The sequence below is a fragment of the Aedes aegypti genome, chromosome 2, assembly GCF_002204515.2.
Source record: "Aedes aegypti strain LVP_AGWG chromosome 2, AaegL5.0 Primary Assembly, whole genome shotgun sequence".
Taxonomy (NCBI): domain Eukaryota; kingdom Metazoa; phylum Arthropoda; class Insecta; order Diptera; family Culicidae; genus Aedes; species Aedes aegypti.
This window is the reverse complement of record NC_035108.1, coordinates 222118006-222142110: the sequence shown is the minus strand read 5'-3', so window position 1 is coordinate 222142110 and position 24105 is coordinate 222118006. Positions and strand designations below refer to the sequence as shown.

Here is a 24105-nt window from a genome sequence, read left to right as displayed (position 1 = left end):
GAGAAAGACAGCTATTAGGAAGAGTGTTACAAATATGTGAAAGGGACGGGCCTGGGATTGAACTCACGACCTTCTGATTGCAAAGCAGAAGCGATAGCCATTAGACCACCAACCCCGTCCCGAAACAGAAAATCGACTTTCGATTATATGAAAAATTATTATTCCATTCAAAATAAATCTTTCGGCAATCTATCAACTGTAATCGATAGCTAGGATGCCAGTACTTGTTTTAAAAATATAAATTAAAATTCTTTGAAACAGCATGCATAAATATTCAAGTTTTCTTCGAAAAAACTATCAAAGCTACCCCGTTGTACGGTTTTTTATTATTTTGAACAAAAAATCGTATATCGCAATAATAAGAAAATCAAAATAGCTTTTTGCCTATTATTCCGGTACCGTAATCCGGGGGCAAATTGATAAGTATTTCACAGCTTTTTGCCAAATTGCTCTGATAGATTCAGATATTGTAAAATCAATTTCGGTCGAATCAGCACTTTGTTGATCTCCACATATCTGCGCTAATGATTTTTAATAAAATTATATTTACCATTTCGTAAAATATGCGAAATTGATTACCAAATAGCACAAACAATTTGAGGATGAAAAGTAGCGGGATAGCGGAGTACGCCAAAAGGTAGGCAATTTTTTAAAGAAATTTTGCATTATTCATTGCAATTTGTCAGTTTTGCTGAATTGAGAATACCGTAATCCTGGGTAACATTGATCCGTTTTTGGGATATTTTTTATTTGAAAATGCAAATGTTGCAAGTATTTTATTTTTAAAACAAGCACTGCCACCACCCCCTCGTGACTATAAACTACATTTTAATTTTCAAAAGATTTAAGTATGTAAAAAAAATGTTTAAGTGATTTTTTGATTTAGCTGATATGGGGTAACATTGATCAATCATGTAAACAATGTCCTGTAATATTGAAAATGTCGTTACCTACTTGAATCATGGGCCCTGAAGCCAAACATGAAGACCAAACTCCTACAAGTCATTTACTTTTTGAGTTATTTAAAAAATAAAAACACTTCGAACCACGGAATACGCTTAACGGTAGGTAATGTCCCAAGGAAATTCGGCATTCCTTACAGTAGTTCGTTAATGTAACTCAACTGAATAAACTTATGAAAGATTTAAAAAGAGAATCGTTTTCGGTGATGCCATTTTTAGTAACAACCACATTTTCCTTGCTCATACCATTTGCAGAACTCATATGAGACATGAATCTTCGATAGTGCCATCCATAATGTTAAAAATCATTGATTCATAAAGTTGAAAAAATTAGGCATGAACTAAATCCAATTTTCGCACAAACCTCAATTTTTATTAGCTCATGAATGTATGAAAGTGCGGCACCATTCATGCTTTGGAAATGTTCCATCAATAAATGATGATTTGAACTGTTTACGAGAAGAAAAAGAAAAGTAACATTAGTGCATTGAAAATATTCCACCGGTAAATGTTGATTCGAGCTTCGAACCTAGTATGGTCATTCTGATCAATTTTACAACGCTGATCAATGTTACCTCGTTTAACGGTCATCTATGAACTAGAAAAAAAATGTATATGATGCTAATGAAACATTAGACATTCTTGAAAGGAACTTCTTTTTGGCTTCGATCTCATCAAAGTCGCCTAAGTGATCAATTCGACACCGAATAAAGTTTTTTCAAAATTTTGAAATGCTAATAGTCGTACTAAATGTAACTGTTGGACACATTATTCATGTGATGAGGATGCTATTTTGTGGCATTTTTTTTTTGAACCATTCACTCTTATTCATTTAAACGAAGGATTTCAAGCAACGAAAAATCAACGTGAGAATACGAACCAGGACAATCGGCGAAGACCACAGCGACGTATCCCGCCGGGGACTACGACAAGGTGATAGACTTTCGTGTCTGTTGATCAATATTGAGCTAGAAGGTGTTTTGCGGAGAGCCGGTTACGATTTTTACGAGATCCAGTCAATTTGTTTGCTTCGCAGATGATATGGACATTGTCGGCCGAACACTTGAAAAGATAACAGACCTGTCCACCCGCCTGAAACCCGAGGCAGCGACATAGACAAAGTACATACTAGCTGGTGGGGCCGAGCGTGACAGGGCTTGCCTAGGTATCAGTGTTACGATAGACAGGGATATGTTCGAGGTGATCGACGAGTTCATCTACCTTGGATCCTTGCTGACGGCTGACAATAATATTAGCAGTGAAATACGGATACGGGCCTACTATGGCCTCCACAAAAAACTGCGGTCAAAAAAGATTCACACCCGCACCAAATGTAACATGTACAAAACGCTCATAAGGCCGGTACTCCTTTACGGGCATGAAACGTGGACTATGCTCGAGGAAGACTTGCAAGCATTTGGAGTCTTAGAACGTCGGATGCTTAGGACGATCTTTGGTGGTGTGCAGGAGAACGGCGTGTGGCGGCGAAGTATGAGCCCAAATCTACGGCGAACCCAGTATCCATAAGGTGGCCAAAACTGGAAGGATACGATGGGCAGGGCAAGTTGCAGGAATGCCAGACAGCACCCCTGAAAAGATAGTGTTCACTCCGGATCCGGTTGGTACAAGAAGGTGTGGAGCGCAGCGAGCTAGGTAGGTGGATCAAGTGCATATCGATTTGACGAACGTGGGGCAGTACCGAGGATGGAGAAATGCGACCATGAATTGGGTATTGTGGCGTGAAATAGTTGATTCAGTGTTATCTGTTTAGATGTTAACTAAAAAAATGAAGGAAAATGGTCTCAGATTGATAACACTGGTTATTTACAAAAAATATCATTAGGGTGATTAGTTTTAATTCTATAATACGATTATCAAAGGCGTATAGCACACTCTTTGAGAATTTATAATATAAGATCACATAATTTAATAGTTTTGGTCAATGTGCAACCTACCAACTCGTTTAGCCTATTTATTACTTATTTAAGACACTTCTAGTGCTTTATGTAACAAAATTTTATCTGTAATTTTAGAAGCAAATATTATCTACAAAGCAATTCAATTTAATAATGAGAATTTTACTTTTGAATAGCGCAAAAGTTTCTAAATCAAAATATTCGTATGGTCATTCTTGAATAGGAATTGGTGATTATATTTTCTATGTATTAAATCTGTATCTCTGTTCGGTGGCGCTCCTAGCGTTGATAGAAGGAATTTGTTGTGAAGGTGTAGCGGGCAAGGTTGCTAGTTCCGCTGTCGTAGCAACATGCACTAAGTAACGTGAAGCACAAATAGCCGTAACAATACACGCACGTATAGAGTAAAGTGGGGCAAAAGTTCGACCTTAGTAGAATAATAAAAGTTACCAGAAAAACAATAGCAGTTGAAACCAAATAAATACCATACAGTGAACCTCCAGCATATTGGCTATTATTTTGTTGAACAAACTTGTGTCAAAATATTTACCCATTTTTAGTTAAAACAGTTTCAAAATTGATTGTCTTAAACAAACTTTTGCCCCTCCGGTGGGCCAAGAGTTCGAATCTAGTGTGGGGCAAAAGTTCACTGGCTTAAACACAAAATATTGATAATTTTATTACAGACATACTCTATACCAGCCGTAAACTTATGTTTGCCGAAAAATACACACTAAATTTTCATCCAAAAATTGCCCCAAACAGAGTTAATTGAAATATACCCCAAAAAGCGGTTTTTCGCAAAACTAAGTGAAAATGTAAAATTTTTGTTAGATTTTTTGCACGATCAGGCAAATGTCGCGGAATTTGAAGATAATATGTGAATTTTAAGCAATTTGAAAATTTTTCCGTGAGTTCATACATGGGTCGAACTTGCCCCGCTGATTCGAACTTTTGCCCCACTATGGGTCAAAATTGTTTCCCAGCATTTATGCAAAAACTAATACACCTCAAAGCATCCTTATGTTAGGCTTAGAAAGGCCCTTACATAATATATTAAAAAAGATTTTATCTATATTTGGTATCATGCAACGAAAGTTTGACCGAAAATTACAATATTCACGTCGAAAAACAACAAATAGCCATAACTTTTCCAAATCTCAATCGATATTTATGAAATTTGGAGTGGAAGTTTCTTACTGAAATAGCATTTGGACCACCATGGTTTTTATAAGTTTTGTTTTGAATTGAGCTAGAAATCTTAAAAAGAAACTTTTACCCCACTCGAACTTTTGTCCCACTTTACTCTATATATGGCAAATGCTGGGGGTCTTGGGTTCAAATTCTACCGGTCAAGGATCTTATCGTAATGGAAATATTCTCTGCTCTCCAGGCTATACAGTTTTCTCGTGTTTGTTCGTGCAAAAAAGGTTAATTTGCAAAGAACGTTATCTAACTGTAGAAATGCTCATGAGAACACTTAACTAAAAAGCAGACTCAGTCCCTGTTGGGATGTTACGCCAGAAATAGAAGAAGATGAAGAAGATATTTACTAGACTGAGCTTTCAATTATTGTTACGTATAATTTGTATTGGAATTGAGTCCCCAGTCGCTGTTACGCGGTAAGCTTGTATTTACGCCATAAAATACATTTCAACTGGCGCGTGACATTATTGATGAATGCCGGAGGAAATGCTATCCTGTGTGATGCAGAAGATTTCTCCTTTGATTGATTTGCACGAACGATGTGTCATTGATTCATAAATCAACATCATTTACAGGAGTTCACATAGTTTTCATCACTGGCTAAAATAAAGTTTCATAGCTTCTATTCACACATGGATGTTTTTAATTTTTAAGGAATTACAGCAGTATAAAATATGAGGAAAAACTATTAAATAGGGATACGGATAAATACAAAGCAACTTTATTGGATGATAAATGATTGAGCAGATGTTCGGTAAACTAACTTCATGATAACAGCAGTTTCTTGAAGATGATATTTTATAGCGTTTGCACTCATAATCAACCGTCTAAAGGCTTTTATCGACTTCGTGCGCCTCTGATTAATGGGGCACCATTATTTTTGCTTAGGTCATGTTTTCTGCCATCTGGCTAAGCGTTTTCTGGTAAATGTGCTGTTCATGACAAGAAAGACAATAGCATCCCAAGGGGGCGTCCATTTATTATGTATTGTGAAAATTGATAATATTTGATAAAACTTCTCTCATCTTCACAATATTTTTTGGTTCGTAGTGCTAATACTCAAACCACGAATCATTACGTAGTCAATGAGTTCCTCCAAGATTTAGTAGTGGAAACAGCACAAGAACAGAATATGTAATGTTATCTTTGCTCTTTACATTTTTCATTTACTGTACATAGAGTAGTTGTGACCAGATGATTGTACCGTAAAACCGGGTATCTTTGATAATGGGGGTAACTTTGATAGTGCGGGATAGATAGTGACAAGAAATAAACAATCCTTGAAGTAAGCAAAACATGACAGATACCCTACACATTCAAAAATGATCATCTGCAAAAACAGCTCCTAGTTAACAACTTTAGTAATGTACATAATACATTAAGCTGAGAAACAGTCCCTGCTCTAGATAAGGTGTAAAGCCATGAACGAGGAGAAGAAGAAATCTAGTTTTGATAACTCAATTGTCAACTAATTCATCTATATGACAAATGGCGTTTGCCCTATGTTCTGAGAATCCTTTTTCATTTGATTGATATGTTTTTCAGTACGAGTTGTTCGAGACTAGTCAAGTTGGATAATTGGCTTGTTTAGGGGTATCCTGTTTTTTTACATAATCTGATTCTACGTCAAAAACTGAGCCAGAATTCAAAGTTTCGTAATTTCCTGTGCCCGGGAACTATTTTTAAAACACGTTTGAATTAAGTATGGAAACCGCGTTTAAATCACCCTTGGGCAAATTTTACTTCGGAACGAGCTATCATTATGTAAATTGAAATGTCATTGAGTGGACGAAATGAAATCTTTTTCAATCATTGACTTTGTCAAAATTAAGATATTAAAGCGCAATAGAATCGTGTTATACTTAAAGTTGAAGTTGAAGGGCGAACACGAAATTATTGCGACACCGAAAATGTCATGCCAATTTTCTTCTAATATTTAGAATCAAACCAAAATTGCAGGGTAGTTTTATACATATATTTACTTCAAAAATCAAAAGAAAAGTAATCGACGGAGCCTTGAGTGTAAAATTGAAAGCATTTTCGCTTGATGCTCTCCATCAAAGTCTTTACTGTGTCATCCGGTACCAGTTTCTCAGTTTTTTCCATTTTCTTAACATGTCCTCTCGTCGTCTTTGACTGTCCTCTTGCTCTTCCGAAGTTCCCGCTTCATTATTGCCCAGAACTGCTCCACCGGGTACAGCTCCAGACAGTTTGGCGGATTCATGTCCTTTGGAACAAAAAGGACAGAATTGGCCTCATACCACTCCAGGACACTTTTAGAATAGTGGCATGATGCCAAATCTGGCCAAAATAGCGGAGTTTCGTCGTTCTGCTGCAAGAACGGCAAAACCCGCTTCTCGAGGCTTTCAGATTTGTAGATCTCGCTATTTACTGTGCCCTTTGTCACGAAAGGCTCACTCCTCAGTTCGCAAGAGGAGATGGCCTGCCAAATGAGATATTTGGAGGCGAACTTCGACATTTTCTTCTTCTTAAATTTGTCGTCCACATCGAACTTGCTCTTGCTGGTGAAAAACTCTAACCCCGGAATTTGCTTAATTTTGGCTTTTATATACGTTTCGTCGTCCATCACACAGCAGTCATATTTTGTCAGCATCTTCTCGTAGAGCTTCCGTGCCCGAGTTTTAGCCGTCGATTGTTGCCGCTCATCGCGGTTTGGGAAGTTCTGGACGTAGCTCTGCGACATGCCGGTCTTTTTAGCCAAATCACGGCTTAAGACGTTGGAATTTGCTTTAATCATCCGCTTCGCCTTTCCCTCCGTCTTTCTGTTCTCCGGTCACGGTTTTCTTCCAGCTCCTTTGCCGTGGTCCAACATCAACCGCTCCTGGAACCGCTTCTACACTCCGGAGACGGTTGAATGGTGAATGTTCAACATTTTTTCCAACTGCCGGTGCGACAGGTCAGGGAATTCCAGGTGTTTGGAAAGGATTTTTTTTCTCTCGACTCGCGTTGGTTCACCTGCATTTTCGTTGAATCGAAAAACACGACTTCGAGTTTAACAGCATGTAAACAATACACATCAATGAGAAAGTGTGCAAAATTTGGTTGATTTTTACACAATGGTAGAAAAGTTATGCCCTGTTGAATGTGTCGCAATAATTTCGTGTTCGTCCTTTATTTGAGTTATGCAACTTTTAACGTACAACACTTCTTTCAATTTCTGAAAAGGTCATTTGACGGTATCAGAAATAATATCAGGATACACTCATAGTTTTGCAATTTCTGAAAGTTTTTGGGTAATGAATAATCACGCAACTTAAAAAGTTGCGTTATTAAAAGCGTTGCCTAACGTCTCATTACGCAACTGAAGTCATTTGCATAATGATACTTACGACATTGCACTGTGGTCCAGGAATCAGTTTTACGCGGAAAGATGCATTTTGAGCTTTAGAATGAAACATTAGACAAAAACGGTCTTCTACAAAGTTGTTTGTATTAGTAAGGTCCTTTGTTTGGTCTTATTGAAAATTAGGGTGGACCACATTTTCATAGAAATTGTGTAACTAACTTTCTTATTTGTAGAAATTATATTATACATGCTTCAGCAAAGTTGTAGACCATTCAATTCCAAGCAACTTTGCCAAAAAAAGTTTTTTTGTATCTCTTAAATTGACCGATTTAGAGCTATTTTCCTACGGTGACATAGGGTGGTCCAAACAAAACTGGTTTTCTGACTCTAGAGTTTTCAATTCAAATTTCTCATCAAAGTAGTCTATGAAACACTTTTAGAACTCCAAAAAATGCGTGATTTGGTGAGTGAAGAAACTCGCTATCTCCTTCCGTTTGGGAGTTATTGTTGTTTTTCTCTCAAAAACATGCCTACTTTAATTGAGAATATCTCTGATTGGGGCAAACATAAAAAATATCTTTTGACGGCATTAAAAAGACAAAATAAAATTGTATATTATATCAAAAAATTACAGATGTGTTATTTTTGTAGCTCTAATAAAATGCCCTGAAAAACAAAGGATTTTAAGCAAAAAAACTTTAATAACTTTTGGAATAAAATAGATATCATCAATATTTTTGCATGAAAATTAGCGTTTTGTTAAATTCTTAAAGTCGTTCATAGACGGCTTTGACGAGAAATCTGAAATAAGAAAGATAGCGGTCTAAAACTATTTTGAAGATTTTCATTGTATGTATTTCTTCATTATTTTGCATTTTGAGCATGGAAATAACATTTTAGACAAAAATGATCTTTTAAAAAATTGTTTCTAAAAATGTAAGCCATCATACTGTGTCATTTAAAACTAGGGTGGCCCACAATATCACACAAATCATATAATCAACTTTTTTATTTGCAAAAATACTGGTATATACTCTTATGCAAAGCGGTAGAACTTGAAATTTTGACCAACTTTGCCAAAAAAGTTTTTCTGTAGCTCAAAATTTGTCCAATCTAGAGCATTTTTTCCTAATCATCGCAGGGTGGTCCAACAAAAATAAGTTTTTCAACTCTAGTTTTTTCAATATTAGTTTCTCGTCAAAGTCGTCTATTAACGACTTTTAAAACTTAATAAAACGCAAATTTTCACGCAAAAAGATTGATGATATCTATTTTAGTTCAAAAGTTATTAAAGTTTTTGGGATAAAAAATATTTGTTTTTAAAGACATTTTATTAGAGTTACAAAAATAACACATCTGTAATTTTTTGATATAATATACTATTTCATTTTGTCTTTTTAATGCCGTCAAAAGATATTTTTTATGTTTGCCCCAATCAGAGATATTCTCAATCAAAGTAGGTATGTTTTTGAGAGAAAAACAACAATAACTCCCAAACGGAAGGAGATAGCGAGTTTCTTCACTCACCAAATTACGCATTTTTTGGAGCTCTAAAAGTGTTCCATAGACTACTTTGATGAGAAATTTGAATTGAAAACTCTAGAGCCAGAAAACCAGTTTTGTTCGGACCACCCTATGTCACCGTAGGAAAATAGCTCTAAATCGGTCAATTTAAGAGATACAAAAAAACTTTTTTTGACAAAGCTGCTTGAAATTGAATGGTCTACAACTTTGCTCAAGCATACATAATATAATTTCTACAAATAAGAAAGTTAGTTACACAATTTCTATGAAAATGTGGTCCACCCTAATTTTCAATAACACCAAACAAAGGACCTTACTAATACAAACAACTTTGTAGAAGACCGTTTTTGTCTAACGTTTCATTCTAAAGCACAAAATGCATCTTTCCGCGTAAAACTGATTCCTGGACCATAGTACATTGCATGATAAGTGGCATGATGAACATTTTACGATGAGAAATGAAAAAATCCTCCGGCTCCCATTGCAATATGGGCCAGAAAACCAAATTTCGCGACAGAATTCCAAACACCTTCAAAATAAACAAAAAAGAACCTAAAAGTAATACAAACTTAAGGAAGCATGAAAATGTCATGTTTGGGATGACTTAGATGCATTTTGAATTGAATTGAGAATATTTGTAAGGATTATGAGTATTTGGGAAAATATGTTAATTAAGGCATTATTAATTCAAATTCGCTAATATATCATTTTACAAAATATATAGTACATTTTCAAAGATATGTTACCAACATTTCAAAGTATTTTGAAGATACACTGTTAAGTTTCTCAGAATAGTTAAAAAAATGCATGAAAAATGTGATCATAGTTATCATAGTTGTTTAGAATGCATTGGCAACTGTTTATTTGCTGTATTTATTGGTCTTTCACCGTACATTTGCATATAATTCACTATTAAAATTTTATAACGCAATATTGTTACTGTGCATAACCTATGGAAAAGCCATACAATCATCAGAGAGTTATATAGGCATGGTCCAAAATTGAACAAGATAATATGAATCACATATTTGTAGATGATATGTTGTTTTAGAATGTGACGATTCAAATTGTTTGAAGCGTTTCAATCAAATTCATTTTCGAAAAAATATTGTCAGAAATACTTTAGCTGTAATGGAGGCCTTATTTGGTATGTTAAAACATCATAACATCTGGTTTACCCAAGCTTATGAAATCCATTATATGATTACGTGCAGCAGGTTCTTATATAAGAAACGTGAATTTTTGTCCAGATTTCGTATTTGATTGATTTTAAATTGAAATAAATCAAGTAGAATTGATAATCTTCATTTCCTTTCGCCGGAATAAGATGATTGGTTTATGTACAAATGAATAGTTTATCTGATTAAACTAGTAACATTCTCCCGACAACATTACGATTAAATAGTCGAAATTTAAAAGGATTCAAACGATTTTTTCAACGTTCTTCGTTGATGGGCATTGACCTGGCCATTTGGTGCTGTCTTTTTTATTTTTATTTTCTTTCAATTTTTTATACTGTTTTTTTTTTATATTTAAACGTGGTTTAGGAAGATAGTACAGGAGGTTGCCTAATTTTTTTATAATCTATAAGGGAAAATCAATTCTCTCTATTTAAATTATCAAACTTAAAAATGGGCAAATTTTGGATGTTTCTACTTATTTTTTTATAATTTTTGTAAAATGTTATACCAATGATTCAATCCTGGTTAAAAAATAATGAACAGAGTTTGTAAGATATTTTTTTGAAAATTTCTACTAAATGTCTATATTAAAATGAAGCCACTTCGATTTGAACAAAAAACATAGACACATAACAATCTTAGCCGTATCGCATTTCTTCAAAAATCTGTTATTTTTACCTGGATGTTGTCCAGAAACCACGTATTAGTCCCTATACCGCGAACCTCAAACGGATTCCTCTGTTGTGGTCTTATCGTATCATACAAATCATAGTCTCGAAGAAAATTAGCAAAATTATTAATTTTTGTAATTTTTCAACCGACTCAACTCAGATTTCTGGATGTCACCTAGCTCATGAACGGAAACTTGCTCAAAAGTAGTAGATTATGACTGCTTTAGTTTTTTATACCAATCAAACTTATTTAATTTGTGATTATATGAACAGCATCAAAGTTAAAAATATAGGGTTAAAAAATCGACTAAATTATCGCATGTACTTAAACCGATGTATCTCGGCCATCCGCAAATATATGCAAAAACTTTTGGTAGCACATGAAAGAGTGGAGTCTAGGCTTCCACCTCATACTGGTTGCAAGCCGAATACGATGGAATACCTTAACTTTTAAGGTGAAATAGTAAAAATATAGTATCAATGCTAAAATTTAAAATTTACGTTATTTTTATGCCAGACTTGTAAAATGCAGTTAATTTGCTTTCCAAAAATGTACTCACAATAATTTTTCTTGCCATTTTTCCCCTCAAACCAAATTTTCTTAAGATAAGGTGAAATTCAAGTTTTACAGTTTAGACCAGAGTTGCACAATATCAGTCATATCAGCTGATAGCTGATGTACTAAAACTATCAATATCAGTTGCGAGCTATCAATATCACTTTGATCTGACAGCCAACAGCAGTGATGCGACATCGCACTCTAGATCATAATCACTGCAGAATGAGTGATCACGTGGTAATTACCCACGCTATTAATGTTTTTCAGTGACCAACATACAGTTTTAATCTATCTGCAGCATTGTTAAGAATATTGTGCTGATGAATTGCCATTTTATTTGCTAAATTTAAGGCTAAACTTAGACCATCAGTGATATCCTTAGTCTATCGCCATCAATGCACTAGTGATGGAGCAGACAGCATGATTTTGATGTGATATGGAACGATCCGAATTGTATCGCAGTCGGCCTGTACAAATCAGCAATTTTCAAGCGTTGATGGTGACATCGAGCAACTCTGGTTTAGACAATATTGAGCCCCATAAAGTGCAATGGAATAATGAGAATAATCAAATAAGATAGTTGGTATACAATCACACATGTTCTCAATAATGAGAAGTTCATCTCAATAATTCATTTAATTGAAAAAAGGTTTTTGGACTTTTGTCGCGAAATTTTTATTTCTGGTCCATAGTGCATTGTTAACCGATGTAGGGAAAAACCTCCAAATTTTGACCAATTCATACGGTTTTGACCTACTTTGTATGAAACTCCAAAAAATGGCCCGAAATGTTTGTAGGTCGAAAATTAGTGCCTTTCTCCTTTAAGACTATGTGCAAGCAATTTAAGCGAACAACACCGAAAGAAAAAACTATGTTAATTTCAGCGTAAAATTATGCACGCAAATTTATGTTACACATCATGTGATTATTATTGTATGTCATGTAAATTCATGCGAATTCTCGTGTAATATATTAGGGTTCAAGCTGGATTACGCGATGTGTTTCTGAAACTTCAGGCTTTGGAAAATTTAACGATCATTGACACACGAGCCAGAATTTCATCCCATTTATTCGCCTACATTCATGCAACACCCATGACATTTACCGTTTGTGGAAGATGACGGGCCATGAACATAAACAAGACAGACACACACCACTCACTGTTTGGCGCCGATCACTGTGTGTCAACACTTGTAACATTCGCTGACCCACTCTCATTCTGATCAAGAAACAGAGGCGAATATTTTCCATTTTCTGCGCTATTTTTGCAACCAAAGAGATGTTCAATGAGTCAATAGATTATAATTAGGTTGTTAAAGGCTGCATTATCAATAAATATGAAAGTTATTACCAATTTTATGCAAAACATAAATCACCCGAACGACTCGATACTGTTGCAGTCTGTGAGAGTTGCTGCTCTCGAACGCTCTCGTGCCACGTACCAAACAAGAGAGTGAATGTTTACATTCATAGGGCTCTCCGAATGCGACGTGCCACGAACTGCTATGGTTCGCGAACTGTAAAACTCTCCGAATATGGTTCGATCGGCTTATTCTGATCGAAATCCAAACACTGTGAAACTTACATGATGGTAATCTAATTTTATACGATTTGTAATGTAAATTTGCGACAATTATGTCATTCCTTTTACGTACGTGATGCTACTCTGAATTTTACATGCAATGTTATATCTGTGAATATCTTAGACTTTGTGTCTCATTCGATGTCCAAAATATATACTTTGAGGGTAAAGAATAAAGAAAAGTAGTGCATCACAATTGAATTATTTTCGACATGTTTGGACTACGCATGATCGTGTTAGCATTCTAAGCACATAGAGAAAGTTTTCTGTCAACTTATTTCTATGTTCATTGAGTTGATTACGCTGTGCAATGAATTAATTTTGATAAAAAAAATACTTGAAGTAAGCAAAATACGAGAGATATCCTACACATTCAAACATGGTCTTTTGCAAAAACAGCTCCTAGTTAACAACTTTAGTAATGTACATAAAACAGCTGAGTAGCTGAGAAGCAGTCCCTGCTCCAGATAAAATGTAAAGCCATGAACAAGGAACCTAGTTTTGATAACTCAATTGTCAACACATTCATCTTTATGACAAGTGGTGTTTGTCCTATGTTCTGAGAATCCTTTTTCATTTGATTGATGTGTCTCTTCCTTAATGATCCTCTCTGGCATTCGAGATCTAAATGCTTTGTTCGAATTAAAACATCCAATGGGCATGGGAAAACTTCCATTTCCAGTTAACAAATATGCAAATACTAAAAGTGGATAGTTATTACATGCATGCATGAGCGTTGACGCAGAACATCACTTGAAGGCTCTGGGTCAAGACAAGCGTTCCTATTGATAACGATATTTGTATACACATAATATGCATGAAGTGTCAGAGTTGACAGTGAATAAATTATATTCTGTCGGTCGAAGCTATTCCACCACGTCTGTCGACTTCTGTAATCTTGAGGGAATAGAGTTAGGAAGCTGCAGAGTAGAAGTTCCAGACGGTGTGGAATGAAGAATGAATGTGAAAAGCGAGTGTCATGAAGACGATTATAAGAATGTGTAGTCTACGTGCAAACATGTCACAGTTCAAAGCGTCTCAACTTGCATTCTTCATATTCCTTCCTCATCCGGGCAACAATTTATATTTGTTTTCTATGGGGTTCATATTGAGGTTCTCCTGTGGAAAGTCAAGCTGTAAAACCTCGTTCCCATCCCATTTGGGGGTGAAGATACGGTGTGACAGAAGACGGATACAGCATTTTCCTTTTACACAAGAACTGGGAAGTTGTGGTAAGATGGACAAGCCATGTTGCTGCACTGGTTAATCAGCTTAAAAAAAAATTGCACTTCTTGTTCTTATATTTTTTGAACTTTTTTATTGATCGGCAAACTTGTAAACCACCATTGAAATTTATTTTTTAATTCGGTTAAGATTGTTTTTATTTTCATTTTCATTTTCTTCCCACTCTAATGGGTTTATGGTTTATATCTCTGCATTCTTATATGAAGGGTCAATCATGCCCATGCTCATGCTATATCTCTGCATTCTTATATGAAGATTAAATATTAACCAAATTTGATTACAGCAGAGGTAATCGGAATGGTTTTGATAATCGGTTGAAATGAATACCTTTTTTATGAACTTTATTAACAAACTTAAATCATGAGAATCTAAGACATGTGAAACTAGTGTTTCGATGTGAGAATTGTTACCACCAATACAAGTTTCTAAAATTCCATGCACAATGCACAATTGACATATTAACGATAGGGCTATTAAATTGGTCAAATTGTCCCACTTTCTTCAGTAAAACTCAACCATTTTCTGGAGATTTCATGAAGTTTCTTTGGGTTCTTTTGGAATGACGAGCAATATTTTCCAAAACTCCAATGGCCTCTGGTCTGGAATTCCGCAAGGTTCAATAGCTAAAAGAAGTTTCTATACAATCTTTTGAGTTTCCATTTCACTCTAGTTTCCCCTAGTAGGGCACCGAGTCAGTATGAAAATTAATAGACTAGAAAATAATAAATGGAGAGAAGTTCCCGTCTGAACCAAAACACCGCAAACAGCAGGGCACGTATGGCTTGTTGGTGCGATTTTTGCTAAGCTCGTGATGGAATACTTGTCGCCCACATCTTTCAACCCAATTCTTCAAATTTCAATTAAGAGAGATGGCTTTTCAAATACAGCAGAGGTAGCACCACACAACCATTCATTTGCAAGTTTGGGAAAGCTGCAGTTGAGCTGGAGTTTCCCTTTCAGAACTTGTTAATGTCAAATTATGTACGTGATTTATTGTGTATACGGAACACGTTTTGCCTTGGCTTCCAACTTTGGATGTAAATGAAAATTCGCAACTATCAACGTTTTCTTTTCTCGTAATAGATTATGATGAGATTTGCTTATTAGTTGTCTCGTTCTAATATGAAGCTACTTTTGTAAAGTTAATGTTGTATGAACTGAAAGTGTGCCATTATTTTGTCGCGTGTGTCATTATTGAATCTTGTTCATTATGTTTTAGCAATATATTTTCTTGTTCGATCGCTGGGATATCTAACTTGATTTTTTTTCACCCATCCTAAGTTACTCTTATTTAGTGTTGTTACATATTTGATGAAACATTAACAATTGTTACATATGTGACCGTTTATTGTAGTACAAAAACTAAAAAAGATGTGAAAAACTGATTTTGTTTTATTTTCTTTTCCACTTTCAGGAATGATATCATACGAAGAAACGAGTGGCAATTTTTTTCGGACAGCATCTTTTCTGCTTTCACCTCACGTTCCAGGTGACAAAGATAGTGGTAAGGATAACAGTGATAATCAGAATATTGTTAATAGTGGTGATAGTGTCGAGTTGGAGCCAAGTGTGTTTGATTTTGATAGCGAAAGTGACGATTTACTTAAGTACTACAAAACACCGATGCAGTTTGGTACAGAGAACTCCACGATAATTACATCGCAGGTGGGATCGACAGCTCACATTCCCTGCAGAATACATCACATTGGAGAATGCGTGGTAAGCTGATAACAGAACTTATTCATAAGTGAAAGATAGTACAGAAGTGCTGTTGTGCCCGTGCGTTAAGATCATTCCTTATATTATTGTATTCTTTGCTATCTTTTAGATTTTATAATACTGAACCAATCTGTTGAAAACATTTTATCAATAATTCTACAAAACTGGACTAAACGTTACTTAATACAGAAGTAGGTCAAAATTTAAAAAGTGTCCCAACTCGATTGATCAGTTTTATTTGATGATGTTATACCACTTTCATGGAAAATGAGTGTACGTCATAAAATATATATATATTTTTTCGGTATATTTTGCTAAAATGACGTTAACTGCCCAATCAGATAGAACTCGAATGAAATACTAAGGAAAAATTAATCGAGACTAAAAGCAAGGATACAAGTTCGCCTTTCCAATTCGGTTTTAACTAGAAATTCACCAGAATTATGAAACAGCCTCTTGAGCATAAGCATAAGCATAAGCATAAGCATAGATGACCGTACAATTCGTAGTTGCTACTCCGTGATTGACCAGAACAATCGAAGTTGCACAGGGAATTAATGAATGGGGCTTGGGATTAGCTTACCATTCTTCAATGTGCACAAATCGAGAGCTCAAATTTTAAAAGTCAATAACGGCGCCGGCCACGTCCTTACGGTCATCGGGGAAGGGAAGGAATGTTAGTGTGACTACCGTTGTTACTAGAGACCGAGATCACCTCTGCATCTCCACGGTTGTCATGGAAAGGATATTGGGTTAGTGGGTAAGGTAGAGATCTGGGAGTCACCAATGGTAGGTGATGCGATCCACGATATAATTACGCCTAACCGAATTCACGCAATAATTCGATAATCGCGTTGTACGCCGGACAAGTGTTCATCGCTCGCCCTCGCAAGAGCAAGCGATGCGATCAATAGATCAAACACTACTAAGCGATCGCGGCACGTTTTCACAACTACGCGAACCCGACGCGCGACATGTTTGATCCTGCCCCCATCGCTCGACCCCGCAGGAGCAAGCGTCAAGGTCGAAGGATCAAACACAACTAACGGATCACGCCACTTTTCACTTCACCCGACCGACGCGCGACATGTTTGATCCTGCCCTCATCGCCCGCTCCCGCAGGAGCAAGCGTCAAGGTCGAAGGATCAAACACAACTAACGGATCACGCCACTTTTCACTTCACCCGACCGACGCGCGACATGTTTTATCCTGCCCTCATCGCTCGACCCCGCAGGAGCAAGCGTCAAGGTCGAAGGATCAAACACAACTAACGGATCACGCCACTTTTCACTTCACCCGACCGACGCGCGACATGTTTGATCCTGCTCTCATCGCCCGCTCCCGCAGGAGCAAGCATCAAGGTCGAAGGATCAAACACAACTAACGGATCACGCCACTTTTCACTTCACCCGACCGACGCGCGACATGTTTGATCCTGCCCTCATCGCCCGCTCCCGCAGGAGCAAGCGTCAAGGTCGAAGGATCAAACACAACTAACGGATCACGCCACTTTTCACTTCACCCGACCGACGCGCGACATGTTTTATCCTGCCCTCATCGCTCGACCCCGCAGGAGCAAGCGTCAAGGTCGAAGGATCAAACACAACTAACGGATCACGCCACTTTTCACTTCACCCGACCGACGCGCGACATGTTTGATCCTGCTCTCATCGCCCGCTCCCGCAGGAGCAAGCATCAAGGTCGAAGGATCAAACACAACTAACGGATCACGCCACTTTTCACTTCACCCGACCGACGCGCGACATGTTTGATCCTGCCCTCATCGCCCGCTCCCGCAGGAGCAAGCGTCAAGGTCGAAGGATCAAACACAACTAACGGATCACGCCACTTTTCACTTCACCCGACCGACGCGCGACATGTTTTATCCTGCCCTCATCGCTCGACCCCGCAGGAGCAAGCGTCAAGGTCGAAGGATCAAACACAACTAACGGATCACGCCACTTTTCACTTCACCCGACCGACGCGCGACATATTTGATCCTGCCCTCATCACCCGCCCCTGCAGGAGCAAGCGTCAAGGTCGAAGGATCAAACACAACTAACGGATCACGCCACTTTTCACTTCACCCGATCGACGCGCGACATGTTTGATCCTGCCCTCATCGCCCGCTCCCGCAGGAGCAAGCATCAAGGTCGAAGGATCAAACACAACTAACGGATCACGCCACTTTTCACTTCACCCGACCGACGCGCGACATGTTTTATCCTGCCCTCATCGCTCGACCCCGCAGGAGCAAGCGTCAAGGTCGAAGGATCAAACACAACTAACGGATCACGCCACTTTTCACTTCACCCGACCGACGCGCGACATGTTTGATCCTGCCCTCATCGCCCGCTCCCGCAGGAGCAAGCGTCAAGGTCGAAGGATCAAACACAACTAACGGATCACGCCACTTTTCACTTCACCCGACCGACGCGCGACATGTTTGATCCTGCCCTCATCGCCCGCTCCCGCAGGAGCAAGCATCAAGGTCGAAGGATCAAACACAACTAACGGATCACGTCACTTTTCACTTCACCCGACCGACGCGCGACATGTTTTATCCTGCCCTCATCGCTCGACCCCGCAGGAGCAAGCGTCAAGGTCGAAGGATCAAACACAACTAACGGATCACGCCACTTTTCACTTCACCCGACCGACGCGCGACATGTTTGATCCTGCCCTCATCGCCCGCTCCCGCAGGAGCAAGCATCAAGGTCGAAGGATCAAACACAACTAACGGATCACGCCACTTTTCACTTCACCCGACCGACGCGCGACATGTTTTATCCTGCCCTCATCGCTCGACCCCGCAGGAGCAAGCGTCAAGGTCGAAGGATCAAACACAACTAACGGATCACGCCACTTTTCACTTCACCCGACCGACGCGCGACATGTTTGATCCTGCCCTCATCGCCCGCTCCCGCAGGAGCAAGCGTCAAGGTCGAAGGATCAAACACAACTAACGGATCACGCCACTTTTCACTTCACCCGACCGACGCGCAACATATTTGATCCTGCCCTCATCACCCGCCCCCGCAGGAGCAAGCGTCAAGGTCGAAGGATCAAACACAACTAACGGATCACGCCACTTTTCACTTCACCCGACCGACGCGCGACATGTTTGATCCTGCCCTCATCGCCCACTCCCGCAGGAGCAAGCATCAAGGTCGAAGGATCAAACACAACTAACGGATCACGCCACTTTTCACTTCACCCGACCGACGCGCGACATGTTTTATCCTGCTCTCATCGCTCGACCCCGCAGGAGCAAGCGTCAAGGTCGAAGGATCAAACACAACTAACGGATCACGCCACTTTTCACTTCACCCGACCGACGCGCGACATGTTTGATCCTGCCCTCATCGCCCGCTCCCGCAGGAGCAAGCGTCAAGGTCGAAGGATCAAACACAACTAACGGATCACGCCACTTTTCACTTCACCCGACCGACGCGCGACATGTTTGATCCTGCCCTCATCGCCCGCTCCCGCAGGAGCAAGCATCAAGGTCGAAGGATCAAACACAACTAACGGATCACGCCACTTTTCACTTCACCCGACCGACGCGCGACATGTTTTATCCTGCCCTCATCGCTCGACCCCGCAGGAGCAAGCGTCAAGGTCGAAGGATCAAACACAACTAACGGATCACGCCACTTTTCACTTCACCCGACCGACGCGCGACATATTTGATCCTGCCCTCATCACCCGCCCCCGCAGGAGCAAGCGTCAAGGTCGAAGGATCAAACACAACTAACGGATCACGCCACTTTTCACTTCACCCGACCGACGCGCGACATGTTTGATCCTGCCCTCATCGCCCGCTCCCGCAGGAGCAAGCATCAAGGTCGAAGGATCAAACACAACTAACGGATCACGCCACTTTTCACTTCACCCGACCGACGCGCGACATGTTTTATCCTGCCCTCATCGCTCGACCCCGCAGGAGCAAGCGTCAAGGTCGAAGGATCAAACACAACTAACGGATCACGCCACTTTTCACTTCACCCGACCGACGCGCGACATGTTTGATCCTGCCCTCATCGCCCGCTCCCGCAGGAGCAAGCGTCAAGGTCGAAGGATCAAACACAACTAACGGATCACGCCACTTTTCACTTCACCCGACCGACGCGCGACATGTTTTATCCTGCCCTCATCGCTCGACCCCGCAGGAGCAAGCGTCAAGGTCGAAGGATCAAACACAACTAACGGATCACGCCACTTTTCACTTCACCCGACCGACGCGCGACATGTTTGATCCTGCCCTCATCGCCCGCTCCCGCAGGAGCAAGCGTCAAGGTCGAAGGATCAAACACAACTAACGGATCACGCCACTTTTCACTTCACCCGACCGACGCGCGACATGTTTGATCCTGCCCTCATCGCCCGCTCCCGCAGGAGCAAGCATCAAGGTCGAAGGATCAAACACAACTAACGGATCACGTCACTTTTCACTTCACCCGACCGACGCGCGACATGTTTGATCCTGCCCTCATCGCCCACTCCCGCAGGAGCAAGCATCAAGGTCGAAGGATCAAACACAACTAACGGATCACGCCACTTTTCACTTCACCCGACCGACGCGCGACATGTTTTATCCTGCCCTCATCGCTCGACCCCGCAGGAGCAAGCGTCAAGGTCGAAGGATCAAACACAACTAACGGATCACGCCACTTTTCACTTCACCCGACCGACGCGCGACATGTTTTATCCTGCCCTCATCGCTCGACCCCGCAGGAGCAAGCGTCAAGGTCGAAGGATCAAACACAACTAACGGATCACGCCACTTTTCACTTCACCCGACCGACGCGCGACATGTTTGATCCTGCCCTCATCGCCCGCTCCCGCAGGAGCAAGCGTCAAGGTCGAAGGATCAAACACAACTAACGGATCACGCCACTTTTCACTTCACCCGACCGACGCGCGACATGTTTGATCCTGCCCTCATCGCCCGCTCCCGCAGGAGCAAGCGTCAAGGTCGAAGGATCAAACACAACTAACGGATCACGCCACTTTTCACTTCACCCGACCGACGCGCGACATGTTTTATCCTGCCCTCATCGCTCGACCCCGCAGGAGCAAGCGTCAAGGTCGAAGGATCAAACACAACTAACGGATCACGCCACTTTTCACTTCACCCGACCGACGCGCGACATATTTGATCCTGCCCTCATCACCCGCCCCTGCAGGAGCAAGCGTCAAGGTCGAAGGATCAAACACAACTAACGGATCACGCCACTTTTCACTTCACCCGATCGACGCGCGACATGTTTGATCCTGCCCTCATCGCCCGCTCCCGCAGGAGCAAGCATCAAGGTCGAAGGATCAAACACAACTAACGGATCACGCCACTTTTCACTTCACCCGACCGACGCGCGACATGTTTTATCCTGCCCTCATCGCTCGACCCCGCAGGAGCAAGCGTCAAGGTCGAAGGATCAAACACAACTAACGGATCACGCCACTTTTCACTTCACCCGACCGACGCGCGACATGTTTGATCCTGCTCTCATCGCCCGCTCCCGCAGGAGCAAGCGTCAAGGTCGAAGGATCAAACACAACTAACGGATCACGCCACTTTTCACTTCACCCGACCGACGCGCGACATGTTTTATCCTGCCCTCATCGCTCGACCCCGCAGGAGCAAGCGTCAAGGTCGAAGGATCAAACACAACTAACGGATCACGCCACTTTTCACTTCACCCGACCGACGCGCGACATGTTTGATCCTGCCCTCATCGCCCGCTCCCGCAGGAGCAAGCGTCAAGGTCGAAGGATCAAACACAACTAACGGATCACGCCACTTTTCACTTCACCCGACCGACGCGCGACATGTTTGATCCTGCCCTCATCGCCCGCTCCCGCAGGAGCAAGCATCAAGGTCGAAGGATCAAACACAACTAACGGATCACGTCACTTTTCACTTCACCCGACCGACGCGCGACATGTTTTATCCTGCCCTCATCGCTCGACCCCGCAGGAGCAAGCGTCAAGGTCGAAGGATCAAACACAACTAACGGATCACGCCACTTTTCACTTCACCCGACCGACGCGCGACATGTTTGATCCTGCCCTCATCGCCCGCTCCCGCAGGAGCAAGCATCAAGGTCGAAGGATCAAACACAACTAACGGATCACGCCACTTTTCACTTCACCCGACCGACGCGCGACATGTTTTATCCTGCCCTCATCGCTCGACCCCGCAGGAGCAAGCATCAAGGTCGAAGGATCAAACACAACTAACGGATCACGCCACTTTTCACTTCACCCGACCGACGCGCGACATGTTTGATCCTGCCCTCATCGCCCGCTCCCGCAGGAGCAAGCGTCAAGGTCGAAGGATCAAACACAACTAACGGATCACGCCACTTTTCACTTCACCCGACCGACGCGCAACATATTTGATCCTGCCCTCATCACCCGCCCCCGCAGGAGCAAGCGTCAAGGTCGAAGGATCAAACACAACTAACGGATCACGCCACTTTTCACTTCACCCGACCGACGCGCGACATGTTTGATCCTGCCCTCATCGCCCACTCCCGCAGGAGCAAGCATCAAGGTCGAAGGATCAAACACAACTAACGGATCACGCCACTTTTCACTTCACCCGACCGACGCGCGACATGTTTTATCCTGCCCTCATCGCTCGACCCCGCAGGAGCAAGCGTCAAGGTCGAAGGATCAAACACAACTAACGGATCACGCCACTTTTCACTTCACCCGACCGACGCGCGACATGTTTGATCCTGCCCTCATCGCCCGCTCCCGCAGGAGCAAGCGTCAAGGTCGAAGGATCAAACACAACTAACGGATCACGCCACTTTTCACTTCACCCGACCGACGCGCGACATGTTTGATCCTGCCCTCATCGCCCGCTCCCGCAGGAGCAAGCATCAAGGTCGAAGGATCAAACACAACTAACGGATCACGCCACTTTTCACTTCACCCGACCGACGCGCGACATGTTTTATCCTGCCCTCATCGCTCGACCCCGCAGGAGCAAGCGTCAAGGTCGAAGGATCAAACACAACTAACGGATCACGCCACTTTTCACTTCACCCGACCGACGCACGACATATTTGATCCTGCCCTCATCACCCGCCCCCGCAGGAGCAAGCGTCAAGGTCGAAGGATCAAACACAACTAACGGATCACGCCACTTTTCACTTCACCCGACCGACGCGCGACATGTTTGATCCTGCCCTCATCGCCCGCTCCCGCAGGAGCAAGCATCAAGGTCGAAGGATCAAACACAACTAACGGATCACGCCACTTTTCACTTCACCCGACCGACGCGCGACATGTTTGATCCTGCCCTCATCGCCCGCTCCCGCAGGAGCAAGCGTCAAGGTCGAAGGATCAAACACAACTAACGGATCACGCCACTTTTCACTTCACCCGACCGACGCGCGACATGTTTGATCCTGCCCTCATCGCCCGCTCCCGCAGGAGCAAGCATCAAGGTCGAAGGATCAAACACAACTAACGGATCACGCCACTTTTCACTTCACCCGACCGACGCGCGACATATTTGATCCTGCCCTCATCACCCGCCCCCGCAGGAGCAAGCGTCAAGGTCGAAGGATCAAACACAACTAACGGATCACGCCACTTTTCACTTCACCCGACCGACGCGCGACATGTTTGATCCTGCCCTCATCGCCCGCTCCCGCAGGAGCAAGCATCAAGGTCGAAGGATCAAACACAACTAACGGATCACGCCACTTTTCACTTCACCCGACCGACGCGCGACATGTTTTATCCTGCCCTCATCGCTCGACCCCCGCAGGAGCAAGCGTCAAGGTCGAAGGATCAAACACAACTAACGGATCACGCCACTTTTCACTTCACCCGACCGACGCGCGACATGTTTGATCCTGCCCTCATCGCCCGCTCCCGCAGGAGCAAGCATCAAGGTCGAAGGATCAAACACAACTAACGGATCACGCCACTTTTCACTTCACCCGACCGACGCGCGACATGTTTTATCCTGCCCTCATCGCTCGACCCCGCAGGAGCAAGTGTCAAGGTCGAAGGATCAAACACAACTAACGGATCACGCCACTTTTCACTTCACCCGACCGACGCGCGACATGTTTGATCCTGCCCTCATCGCCCGCTCCCGCAGGAGCAAGCGTCAAGGTCGAAGGATCAAACACAACTAACGGATCACGCCACTTTTCACTTCACCCGACCGACGCGCAACATATTTGATCCTGCCCTCATCACCCG

The 24105-nt window shown here is 41.8% G+C and overlaps 1 protein-coding gene across 3 annotated transcripts in view; it reads left to right on the top strand.

Annotated features, from left to right (window-relative positions):
* Positions 1 to 24105, top strand: part of LOC5569022 — a 183828-nt gene that overhangs the window by 61254 nt on the left and 98469 nt on the right. For all 3 annotated transcript variants that reach the window (XM_021844115.1, XM_021844114.1, XM_021844113.1), the window contains exon 3: positions 15568 to 15872. In XM_021844115.1, the coding sequence (XP_021699807.1) occupies positions 15568 to 15872 (305 nt within the window). The remainder of the gene's footprint in view (positions 1 to 15567; positions 15873 to 24105) is intronic.